This window comes from Oxyura jamaicensis, chromosome 5, assembly GCF_011077185.1.
Source record: "Oxyura jamaicensis isolate SHBP4307 breed ruddy duck chromosome 5, BPBGC_Ojam_1.0, whole genome shotgun sequence".
In the NCBI taxonomy this organism is placed as follows: Eukaryota; Metazoa; Chordata; class Aves; order Anseriformes; family Anatidae; genus Oxyura; species Oxyura jamaicensis.
The window spans coordinates 60,631,463-60,643,376 of NC_048897.1; the positions used below are offsets into that span (position 1 = coordinate 60,631,463).

Sequence of the window (11,914 nt, forward strand, 5' to 3'; positions counted from 1 at the left end):
AATTGCATACACATTTTAATCATCCAAAATAAGAGCTCCAGTAAGCAATTCATTTCTGTTAAGCACTTTCAGTTTTCTACCTTGAGTGTGAGAGCAAAAAGACCCACTTAGAGATGCAATCACATCTTAGCAGTAATTAAGACACAGTGGTATTTTCGAGTATTATTCATAATACTGCTTGCATTTGGCTGTTACGTTATTTCTGAGACTTCCTGTACTTTCTTTTTCCATAAGAGGCTATCCAGTCTGCTAGATCTGATTAACAGTGGCTGCGGTTCTGCTCCTACCACTCTGTCTTTTGGTTTTCTTTTTTACTGTTAGCTACTTAGGCTTATAACCTTTGTTAGCATGGACCCTGTACGAAAACTTAATTGCAGGTCGGGAAGCCCAGCACGTTGTGCGCTCTGTGCTTGTGATAAAGGGGCAAGGGCTAAAAATACAGCTTTAAAGCCAGCTTCTCGTGATTTCAAATAAGTAGCTCCAAGCTCCTGAAGCATGATGTACAATTTGTGTGCTTGCTATCTACACAAGATCGTGTTTAATTCAGGCTGCGTGGGTAGTTTACGTTCGTATCCTGTATAAAGTTCGGCTTCTGTTCTGTTTCAGGTCAGCAGCTCCCACTCCTTCCAGTCTCCCCATCAGCTCCAGTACCCTGCTTCCCTCGTCTGGAGTCTTCCCCGTCCTTTCTCTTTCTGCTCCCACACAACCCCTCATTTCGGAAAGCAAACAATCACGGCTAGTGGTATTAAAAGTGGGAAAAGAAAGAAAACAACTCGGATGCTGACGTGAGAGTTACTCGCCAGCGGGGGGTGAAGAGACGCGGCCCGAGCTCCAAGGGGGAGGAAAGGGCAGGAGCGCGCCCAGCGCCTCAGGAGAGGCAGCGCCTAACGGCAGCCAACCACGCATGCGCCGCGGGGCGGAGCTCGCCCGCTCGCTGAGTCGGGGCGCGGCTGGTGCCGCCTGGCCGCCCGCAGGCCGAGCGATCGCTGCCCGAGCGCCGCCTCTCGCTGCCCCGGAGCCCGCGCCGCCGTCGGGGGAGGCAGGATGGTGAGCGGCGGGGACGGGACGGGACGCGACGGGACGGGCGGCGGGCGGTGGGAGGGTGCGCCGGGCGGTGGGGGCGGCGGCGGGGGGAGAGGGAAGGGAGCGGGGAGCGGGGCCGTGAGTCAGCACTGGGCTGCGGCCTCCCCGGGCGGCCCCGCTGGGGCCGGCTGCGGCCCTCACGGGCCCGCGGGACCGCGGCCGGGGCTTGCCCGGGCCTCCGGCCGTGCCTGCGCGCTGACGGCTGTGCTTTGTGCCCGCAGTTCCGCAACCAGTACGACAACGATGTCACCGTGTGGAGCCCGCAGGTAAGCCGGCCGTCGGGCTCGGCCCGCTTCGCCGCCCGGCACCGTGCGGCGGCCCGGCAGCTTCCAGGGCGCTGAGGTGACCGCGGGCGCTCGTCCTGGACGCGCCAGAGAGGCGCGGAGCGGCCATGGGCGTCGTTTTACGGGGAGCAGCAGTGCGAAGGTGCTGGGTAACGGGCCTGGAAGCACGAGGCCGAGTCTGCGTCCATCTCCCGAAGGACGGGCTGCTGCTCCCACGCTTTCTCCTTTGTTCCACGGCTAATGTTGGGAAAACATGGGCAGCAGCTGGAAAGAGTGTTCCTATAGTTGGTCTTCCAAGGGCTTCGTTCAAGCAGTTCTGTAAAAAAAGATTAATACAAGCTAAGTTAAGGCTTAGTGCTTAAGTGGAAATGTGCTGAATTCTTCAAGCAAGGCGTTAACAGCAGCTCTCTGACATTCTCATCAGTCAGTTTTTACTGCCTTGGAAGCCCCCGTCTCAGTGACTGTACCCAAACAGTAACCTGACATCTGAAATCCTGATTTTTTTAGAATGAATAAGCAAATCTTACCTTTGTAAGTTGAAATGCTCACAAGCATCCCTGTTAAATAAATCCTAAGTATAAAGCTTATAACCATAGCACTGAGACTTAGCACATGCTGGAGGTTAAATGCAATATCTTGTAGTGCAAGTTGCGTTTTGCTTTAATGGTGAAGTCTGTTTTCTCAGAACCTGACGCAGCTGAGGTGGTTAATTGCCTCTTCTTTTGCTGTGTATGCTTCAAGATAAGGAACTTACGGAAAATAGGAGTCTTCCCTACATTTGGTGAAGCTCCGGACTTGTTTTAAATACAGCAATATGGCTTGTTATTTATACAGCTACTATATCACTGGCTTGTGGGCTTGTATTACTGCTGAAAAAATTCATCGCATGGCATTATTTTTTGAAAGATACATTTTCAAATACATTGAAACAGAGCGTTTAGGGTGCTTCTCATCCTACACGAATATAATGTTTGAACGTACTTCAGTCAATATCACGGTAGCTGTAGGTGGCTTTGAACTGCGTTGAGAAATACATTTGTTTATCTCAAAGGGTGATGAAAGCTTTGAGGAGATTTAACGTGTAAGAACGTGCCGGCGATATGAGCAGCAACTTTTGGTTAAGGAGATGTGCACTTGAAAAACCTTCAAACTTCAGTGCGTGCTGCAAAATAACATGCGCTCCCCGGCACTGCCACATCTCTTGTGTAGGACACAGGCTAAGAAACACCTAATGCTTTTGAGCTTTGTTTCTGCAGTAAGCATAATATTGGTAACTCTCTTATTGCTGCCAAGATGCTGCTTTACATAGTGAAGGTCTGCCCCGCTTCTTTGCGGTCTGTTGCTATGCTGGTATCTTAAGAATTGCGTTGCTCTTAAAATTCCTCAGTGGCTATGGAGAAGAATTGTAGGTTTGGTATTCCTTTTCCTTCTGGTCACGCACATTTATAAGCTACAGCAGCGTTGTCATTATGTTTCTGCATGCCTGGTCATTTTCTAGTCTTCAGTTCTAGATTTAAAAAAAACAATCCTAACTATCAAGTATTTTTTAGAGTTTAAAAACAACGTTGATGCAGTTACTAATGTCTTTTTAGCATCTGAAAAGTTAAAAGTCAGAATTCTGTATCCAGAACTGGAAACCCCCATCTACCTCTCATCCCTCTTAATGATTGTCTTTCCTGACAGATTCTGTGTGAGAGACTTTAATTTTTTCATCTCTTACTTCAAAATTACTTTCAATAGACTTGTACTGTTTTTAGACTTAGCTATCATGAAATCATCAATCATCAACAATACTCATTTCTATTTTCTTCATAAATTGTCTTGAACATACGAACAGCACTTTGATAAAAGCAGTTTGAAAGCACTGCTCCACACATTCCTGCAGGTGGCTGGGTCTCAGTCTGTTACGTGACACCAAAATAATTCTGGGCGCTGTTAGTAGAGGAGCAGAGAATAATCGTGTTTCATTAGGGAGAATGTTTTCTGATATTGTTTTAAAGGGAAGGGGATACGAGATTAAGGGGATACAAGATGAAGGCTAGGCAGTGCTTCCTGGCTTTACAGCCTTGCAAGTCATTCGTGACAGTTGATAAACATCTGCTGGATGGGTCACCATGTTTCTACACCGCTCTTGGACATGAAATACCTGTATGTAGGATATGCTAAGCATCTAGGAGACCTTGTATTTAAATAAATAAATCAAACCCTTTTAAAAACCATATGTATATAATGGAACTAATAAATGGAGCTAATACAAGGTGATTTTCTTGGCATTATCACCGGCACATTCCTGTTGTAACAGCTCCAGCAGCGTGCTGTATTTTAATACATAGCAACTGATGGGAGACAACTGTGTGCTGCGTTTGGTAATTCCAGTTCTTGCACAGCAGCAGTGAACATGCTGATTATTTAAAGGAGGCTGGCCAACTAGAGTGGGAAATGAGCTGCTTTGCCCTCCGTGGTAGCACTGAAGGGATGCCGTCTTACTTTCCTACAAAGCTGCAGGCTGATTCTGCAGAACTTGGGGCGAATTAATTGTCTTCGAGACCTCTACTCCTCTTTCAGGCTTCACTGCAGTTGACTAATAACTTGTTCAGAAGTTATTGGGGAATGGATGGTGAGACACAACAATTGCATAAGACTCGTTTCTTCAGGAAACTCGATTAAAAGTTACACGTCCAACTTCAGCTGGAAGTTCCATCTTTGAATCGCTTTGTCTTCAGTGGAATCAGTATCTAACACGATGACAAACGTTTGGTGATTCTGACAACATCAGAATTGTTCACCCTTTCCATTTTTTTCATACGTTTCTTTATATGCAACAGGGAGTGTCTCAGACACAGCCAGATTTGTGTGGGTTAGTGGTGAAGAGTTTGCGAAAGATAAGAGGAAATATGTTGCTTGTAGCCTTAAACTGTTTTGCAGTCAGTGCACCTGTTGGGGTGGGGGGAATCAAAGGTCTGTAAATCAAAAAGCATTGAAAGCTGATACAGAGGATTCATTTTAGCATGATTGCCTTTGATTTTCTTCTGTAGGGGCGAATTCATCAAATAGAATATGCCATGGAAGCTGTCAAACAAGGCTCAGCTACTGTGGGGCTGAAATCAAAGACGCATGCTGTCCTGGTAGCTTTAAAGGTAAGTTTAAAACTTAGTTTTGCGGATGGCAATGTTAGTGCCAAAGTTTTGGTTTGTCTAATTAGTTTAGCACAGTCTGAACTTTTTTTGCTTAGGCACCATAGATGTAATCCCAGTTTCCTTTTGCTTTAGTACCAGCACAGAAACATATTTTCAGTACCTATGCTAAGCAGATTTTCACAAAATCATGAATGGAGTGAAAGATTTTCCCTTTAAAAGATAACTGCTCCTCTATTTTTTTGTCAGTTATTAAGTAGTAAAACTACTAATTTTCTTTCAACTTTGAGCAAGTGCCTGTTCTTTCTTCCTCTTAGTCTCCTACTGAAATGGAGTTAGGATTTTTTTGGTCTTCTGTTGCAAGTTTATAGGTTGGGGGTTTATTTTTGTTGTTGTTTTTCTGGCTGTTTCGTGATTATATTCAGTTCTTGCAGTAAATGTTAGCAGATTTCTCCACAGTGCTTGGCAAACTGGTCAGTCTGCCACGTAGCTTTCTCCTTTTATGCGTAGAGAGCACAGTCTGAGCTGGCAGCTCATCAGAAAAAAATCCTGTACGTTGACAACCATATCGGTATCTCCATTGCTGGACTTACTGCTGATGCAAGACTCTTGTGGTGAGTGTCTTAGTTGTTGACATACACGGTTCTGCAATAAGAAGTGAAAGTTCATCTGTAGACTATTGCGAATGAAATTTTATGGTCAGCTAAGGATTAGTCTCGCTCTGTTGTACTACGCCAAGGACCTCAGTGTGAAATTCTGGCAAGTTTTTAAGCTGTTGGCAGAAATCTTTCTTTGTTTGGCGCTCAATTTTGCTCTTTGGTTTTGTTACAAGACAGTCCTGTCTGGTTTCCTCGGTGTGACGGGGTTTCCAAGCCGTCTGAGAGAGTGTGCAACACCTATATCCCTCTAGTAGCTGCTGCGTTTTACATGCACTTAAAGTTATTAAAAGCACACAGTGCCTTGTGTGTCAGCTAGAGGGGTTTGCCTTTTACCTGTAGGCCACATAATTTCATCAAATGAGGTAAATATACGCTGAAAGAGGTTTGGTAGGAAAAGACAATAAGGCATTGGAAGAATTACTGAAAGGAAGTTTAATTGCTGTAATGTTACAAAGAAATGTTGCCATTTAAGTGTGCTTTTTTTCCAGATGACCCGTCTGTAGCCTGTGTGAACTTCCACCTTGCCTTTGTTTGTATGGCTGAAGTACTAATACTCCTTAAAGCCTGTGGTCAGCTTTCTAAATAACAGTTCTAGGTCAGAAGAAATGAAATTATGTAATGCCTCTGAACCTTCTTCTCAACGAGCCAAGCTGAAACAAAAATACACTTACCTTAACAGGCAAATCTTGAGAAACTCATTGTGACTTTAATCCGTGCATTGATTTTATTCTTTCTCTCCTAGCAATTTCATGCGTCAGGAGTGTCTGGATTCTAGATTTGTGTTCGATAGACCCCTTCCAGTTTCTCGATTAGTGTCACTAATCGGAAGCAGTATCCTTTTTTGTCTTTTAACACTCGTTCACCTTCTAAGTTTTTTTTACGCTTGTTGGTACTTGTTCTCAAAATATATATCACAGCTTAAAAGTCGTGCTAAAATGAAAAAGTTAATTCAAAGTTAAATTTTTCCTTATTTAAGATGCTTGTATGTTCTCTCAGAGAATATCCTGGAACATACACTGAAATAGTACAAGAGTGGTCAAGTGCTATGCGCTGCTTTTGTTACCTTTGGAGGCGGGGGAGGAAATACGACCGTACGGTTTAAAATATGATCATTTACTGAATTGTACCTGCTCACTTAAATTACAAGAAAAAAATACATCTTGTCGGTGCATGGAGCACAGTGGAGGCCTTGTATTCTGTTATCAGGTGCCTAGAAAAGGTTAAAGGTAAAGGAGGCTGTAGAGCGTTAAGTGAGCTGTTGGTGATGCTTGATTGAACACACCACCCAGTTCTTCTGGGAAAGCTAAGCGCTAAATGTTCTTCGGGTGAGAAAAAGAGACAGCGTTGGTATTCCAGATGAGTCCTGAGATCGATTTCTTCAAACCTAGCCTTTGATACTACAAGAGGCTTTACAAAAACTACACAGCCATTTTGGCGCATCTCTGCTTCTTTCTTAAGAAAATGTTTTAGGTGCTTGTTACTTTGAGATTGTTTCCTTAGCTTTCTTAAGAAACGCAGATACCAACGCAGCGTTACGGCAGAAGACCATATGGCGTGGGCCTGCTTATCGCAGGTTATGATGTAAGTAAGCCATGCTAGATGCTATCGATCTAAAAGAAAGCATGCTTAATGCAGTTCTAGACAACAAGTACACGTTGAAGAGGAAGAGATTAAAGGAAGAGGCAGATTGATCAATTCTCTGAATAAAGAAGTTATTTTCTGTGCCATACCTTGAAGCATAACTTCTATAAAAAGTGGATGTGAAAATCATCGGTGGCCTCTATCTTGTTTAGAAACAAGTTTGCTTAATGCAGCACCCAATGAATCTCTGCCCTGAAGATTTTTGACATGAAGAAGGTTGAAGGAAATTGTCAGCTTGCCCGAAATCTGCTGTACGATTAACCTTGCCGTTGTGCAGATAAGACAGCGTGTGTGTAAAATGCCATTTGCAAGCCGTGAAGTAGAAAGCATACATAAGCATGGAACGGTTTATGGCGCAGAGAAGGAAATGTCTTTGGTGCCAGCTACATTCTCTGTGTAAAAACTACATTTTAACGAAAAAGTGTAATCAGGGGTTTCTGTAGAACACTACCTTTTTATTTTTTACGATAGCTTGGAAAGACCTGGATAAGAACAGTGGGGTGATAAGCAATATAGAATTACTCTGTGCATACGTGTAAGCTAATGTATCGTGAGATAAAACTGTGTTAGAAAATAGCAAGCCTGCTGCTAGAACATGATACGAGTTTATACATGGGTTTAATGGTTTATGGGTTTGTGTTCCTTTTAGGATATGGGTCCTCACATCTTCCAAACTTGTCCCTCTGCAAACTATTTTGACTGTAAAGCGATGTCCATTGGTGCTCGTTCACAGTCAGCACGAACTTACTTGGAGAGACACATGACTGAATTTACTGACTGTGAGTAAAGAAACCCCAGCTGTCTCGTGGTCTTTATCAGTTAGATAGTTTTTCTGCTACTGCTTCGTGCTTTGGATCTAGTAAGATAAGAAAATAAATGTGGGGAGGGGGGCAAGTTTGGCACAAGTGTAAATCTGTGTGAGGACAAAACTGTAAAGAAAGTATTACAAATTTTCATGCCTAACATCTGGACGCTTATTAGATCTAATGAAAAGAGAAGTTGTGCTCAGAAAAGCAGAGCAAAAAGAGGCCTCTGTCCTCTTTAACCCAGGGAAAGATTTCTTTCCATATCAGAGCAGGCATGGTTTGTCAGAGCAAATACTTTGGTGGTGCATTTTAAATTGCAAATTTGTTTTTTATATGATGTGGAGACAAAAAAGGGGGGAAAGATTGCTTGATTATTGCTGCATTGGAGGCAGTGCGGTTGCCAAAAACAGATGCATTCGACTTCAGATGTAGGGCTTCCAAAGGTATACTTATTTTAACCAGCTCTGCATTCAGTACCAGAAATATCCGAGGAGAGGAGTTGCATCAGCTGGGAGTGGGAGTAAGGGGAAAACGAGTCTAGAGGTAATGCCTTTTTTTGTAAATATCTTCCTGCTTTTATTTTTAAGGTAATCTAAATGAGCTAGTTAAACATGGACTGCGTGCTCTCAGAGAGACTCTTCCTGCTGAACAGGATCTGACCACCAAGGTATATTCTAGGTTTACTTGATAAGAAATTGTACTGCCATTGTTTTTGGTAATGACCATGACAAAAGTGATGTAAAGCATGGCTGGGACTGAAACTTGGAAGCCAAACACTTGGTAGATAGTATCACCTGCATTTTGTATGTCAGCAGTTTACTTACAGCTTCCTTAACCAAGATTTATTTTTCTTTACGGAAGTGATACTTTATCTAAATATGGCATTGTTTCCCTGGTGGCTTCATTATATTTTAAAGTTAGATCAATATTTAAGGTGTGTGGTGTGCAAGTAGAATTATTAGCTTTGCGTTGTAAGCGTAGTCACTAATTGACCTGGTGGTAAGGGAATATAGTACACAGAGTATTGATTGAATATCCAGGGTCAAAAAGTTGCAGAAACCGTAGATGGGAAACGTGAACTGAGCAACTGTTGAACAAGAAGCTTCTAAGCTGGTCTGTTACCAAAAGTTGTTCTCTTGGTGGCTAATCTTGCCCTTACCTGCGTTTAATCTAAATTTTTTGTTCTTATCTCATCCTGCTGCTTTCCAGAACTCTTAAAATAATGAAAATGCAAATGAGATGGAAATCAGGTTTGAAAAATCAGGTATTTGTTATTAAAAAGGAAAAAAAGAAGCTGAAACCCTTGAATGGTGGTTTTACTGATTAGATTTTTAAAACATGGTAGTTTTTCTAGGGAGTAAATCTCCCTCCTCTTCCTTTTCTAGTACAAACTACCAAAGAGGGAGTCTCTCAAAATTTCCTTTCTTCCTTAAGCAGACACAAATAGCACAATGAGTTTTATTATTCTGGGAGAAGCTTTTATCTGTTTCACAAGTAAAAGCTGTAAAACCAGTTATGTGCAGAAAAATGGTTCTCATTTCTTTCAAAACTTTGCTTAACAGAATGTTTCCATTGGAATTGTTGGCAAAGACATGGAGTTCACTATCTATGATGATGATGACGTAGCACCATTCCTAGAAGGTCTTGAGGAGAGACCTCAGAGAAAGGTGGGTGTTTTGAATGTAACTAGGGCTGTGTTAAAGGACACTTGGTGGTGTTATGTTTGATGTTTAACTCTACTAGCCTCCTAGAGTTTTAGGAATGTGATTTTTTAAATTAGAAGTTAGAACCTGAAAGCTGGAGGTTACCATATAGTCTTAGCTGGAGACTAAGACGCGTATTAGATCAAGTTATGCTGAATTGTTGGCAGGCATTTCCAGTGAAATTTTCTTCCTCATCTATGATCAGGTACAGTTTTGCACTTTCTTGTAACAGAAGTGGCTACATGTGTTTCTCATGCATATAGCAAAGAGTATCCTCAGGCTTCTAATGATCTGTATTACCAGCTCTGTCTGTCTCCATGCTCAATTTGGATAATCCTTTCATATGTATTTTTCCTCTATTTAAGCCTGCCCCGCCTGCTGATGAACCTGCGGAAAAGTCAGAGGAGCCCATGGAGCACTAATTCGTGGAAGAGTTCCTCTATGTTAACCTATGCGTAATTATACAGGAACCTTTATCTATTTGGTGGTAACTTTATCCTCACTGATGCGCTGTGAGGATTACTCTTAAAAAAAAAAAAAAAAAGAGGCAAACCAATGCACCTGTCCTTAAAAAGCTGTCGGGAGTTCAAAACTGGGTGTATGTTCTCTGCTGGGAAAGGTGCAACCATTTTCTAAGTAGTACACGATACTGTTTTTTAATGAAAAGCATACTGTCTTTAACTTGTAAGGACCAGTGGAAATAAATAACTTTCTTGGAAGCTACTGCCTTTCGTTTGGTTGTGTTCTTTTTTTAAAAAAAAATCTGAGCAAGGGGGGGAGCAGGAAGGCCGCGGCGCAGTCCTGCAGTCCCGGTGTGTCCTGAGGAGCCTCCTGCAGTGACCGGCGTTAGCAGCAGCAGGGGCTGTGTGGGGGCAGCCCCCCTTGAGGCTGAACATCACAGGACTGGGGCCGGAGGCAGCTGTGGAAGGGGAGTCCCGCGGCTCTGCGGTGCCAGCGCGGGCTTGGGGATGGAGCCAAACCCGCCCGGCGCGCTTGGCTTTTCCTTCCAGGCCTCGACTCGCTTTATTGCACCGCTTCTCGCTGCCCGACAGGGGGAAAGGAAACCGAGGAGGGGCCGTGGGCGGGCGGCGCCGCCGTGAGGAGCCTCCTCCGTCCCGCCCGCTGCGCGTTGCCGTTCGCGGCGTGGCCCCGCGGGCCGCCGTAGCATCGATGTGGCCGGGAGGGCGCGGCTCCACGTCAGCCATCGGCGGAGCGGCGGCGCCTCCGGGCCGGGCCGGCCACACCGAGGGCACAGCGAGCGGCAGCGGCCGGGTGCGGAGCTCGCCCCTTCCCCTCCTTCACCTCCGCGGCTTGCGCCGGGGGCTCCGCGGCCTCCCCGGGCGGGCGGGGGGGGCGGTGGGGAGGCGGCGTGTAACGGGGCCCCGAGCCAGGGGCGAGGCTCGGGGCCGGACCCCGGGGGGAGCCAGCGGGGCCGGAGCGGCCGGGGGGAGCCCTTCGGTGGGGCTGCGGCGGGGGCCCTGTGCCGTGCTGAGGCGGGCCCGGCCTTTGTCGGCCTCCGCTGGCGGTGGGGGCGGTGCGGCGCCCAGCTCCGTGCCAGGGTTGCGGCAGCTGGGAGCCCCCCGGCCCGCCCGGAGCCCCGGAGAGGGGATGCCGAGGCACGGGGCCTGGCGGCGAAGAGAAACGTTGTGGGGGGGGGGAGTGCTTGGGGTGCGCCCTGCTCCTCGCCCTGCTCCGTCAGGGCATAACCGCGGGCCCGTGTCCGGGCTTCAGAGGCCTGCTCGGCTGTCCCGAGGGACTTTAGGCGGCCGAGGTGGCTGTGTGAGCAAACAGCCGCGGCCTGCCTGCCGCACACGTCGGCTCTGCGGGCCCCGAGGAGCTCCTGGAGGCGGAGGTGCCCGCCCGGGAGCCCCGAGGCCTGCGGGAGATAGGTGGGGGAGCGGGGCACGGGCGGCAGGAGCTGCTGCTGAGGCGAGAAATCGCTTGTGTGGCCCTAAGCGAGCAGGAGTCACGCGTGGAGGTACTCAGAGCAACGAGCTGGAAGGATCTGCACCATAAGGATAAGGGATTCGTAGCAGGAAGTGGCTTTCGAAAAGACGGTTGTTGTATTGGATTTTTTATTGTTACCTGTGATGCTAACTTGTATTGTTTTCTTGTGGAGAAGGAGGCTACAGCTCAAGATAGCACTGCTTGTCCGCTCGCTGCTCAGCCTGAGGTTCTTGAGGTGCCCGTTTGATGGAAAAAAAAGGGACTTTGGGTCCCATAACGGCTTCCCTCGCTCATTCATTCAGATGCTGCAGCTCCACGTCCCACTTGTCCCTCCTCAGAGCCGTTTGCGGGGCGGTGCTTGCAACCAGGCTGGGAGCAGGCGTCTGCCATCTGGGTGTTGTTAGTTCTAACCATCGCTCCAGAACAAATCACAGGATTCGCAGAGTTTGCGTCTCAAACACTGTGTCAGCACCGCTGATGGGGTAGGAGCTGCTGTCCCGAGACAGTAACTACTTCAGCTGTCATGTCATTGAAAGCCTTACGTGTGGAGATCCCCGAACCTCAGAGGGAAGGGGATCTGCAGGGAGCACGTAGCGCTGAGCCTGGTGATTTGATCTCCCATGGGGATCGCTTCGTTCAGTTGGCTCTGATATGTGG

General features: G+C 46.4%; 1 protein-coding gene and 1 long non-coding RNA gene across 2 annotated transcripts in view; one reads left to right on the forward strand and one right to left on the reverse strand.

Moving 5' to 3' along the window:
* LOC118167400 overlaps positions 1-9,482 on the reverse strand; it is a 22,229-nt gene extending 12,747 nt beyond the window's left edge. Inside the window, exon 1 of the long non-coding RNA XR_004751119.1 lies at positions 9,343-9,482. This is a non-coding gene — a long non-coding RNA (uncharacterized LOC118167400). The remainder of the gene's footprint in view (positions 1-9,342) is intronic.
* PSMA1 (proteasome 20S subunit alpha 1) lies at positions 918-10,029 on the forward strand. Its single transcript, XM_035326725.1, has 10 exons — positions 918-1,047; positions 1,305-1,349; positions 4,403-4,504; positions 5,012-5,115; positions 5,903-5,991; positions 6,671-6,741; positions 7,451-7,580; positions 8,195-8,274; positions 9,170-9,274; positions 9,676-10,029. The coding sequence occupies exons 1-10, from the start codon at positions 1,045-1,047 to the stop codon at positions 9,730-9,732; spliced, it is 786 nt and encodes a 261-aa protein (XP_035182616.1). The 5' UTR covers positions 918-1,044; the 3' UTR covers positions 9,733-10,029.
* The last annotated feature ends 1,885 nt before the right edge of the window (positions 10,030-11,914 follow it).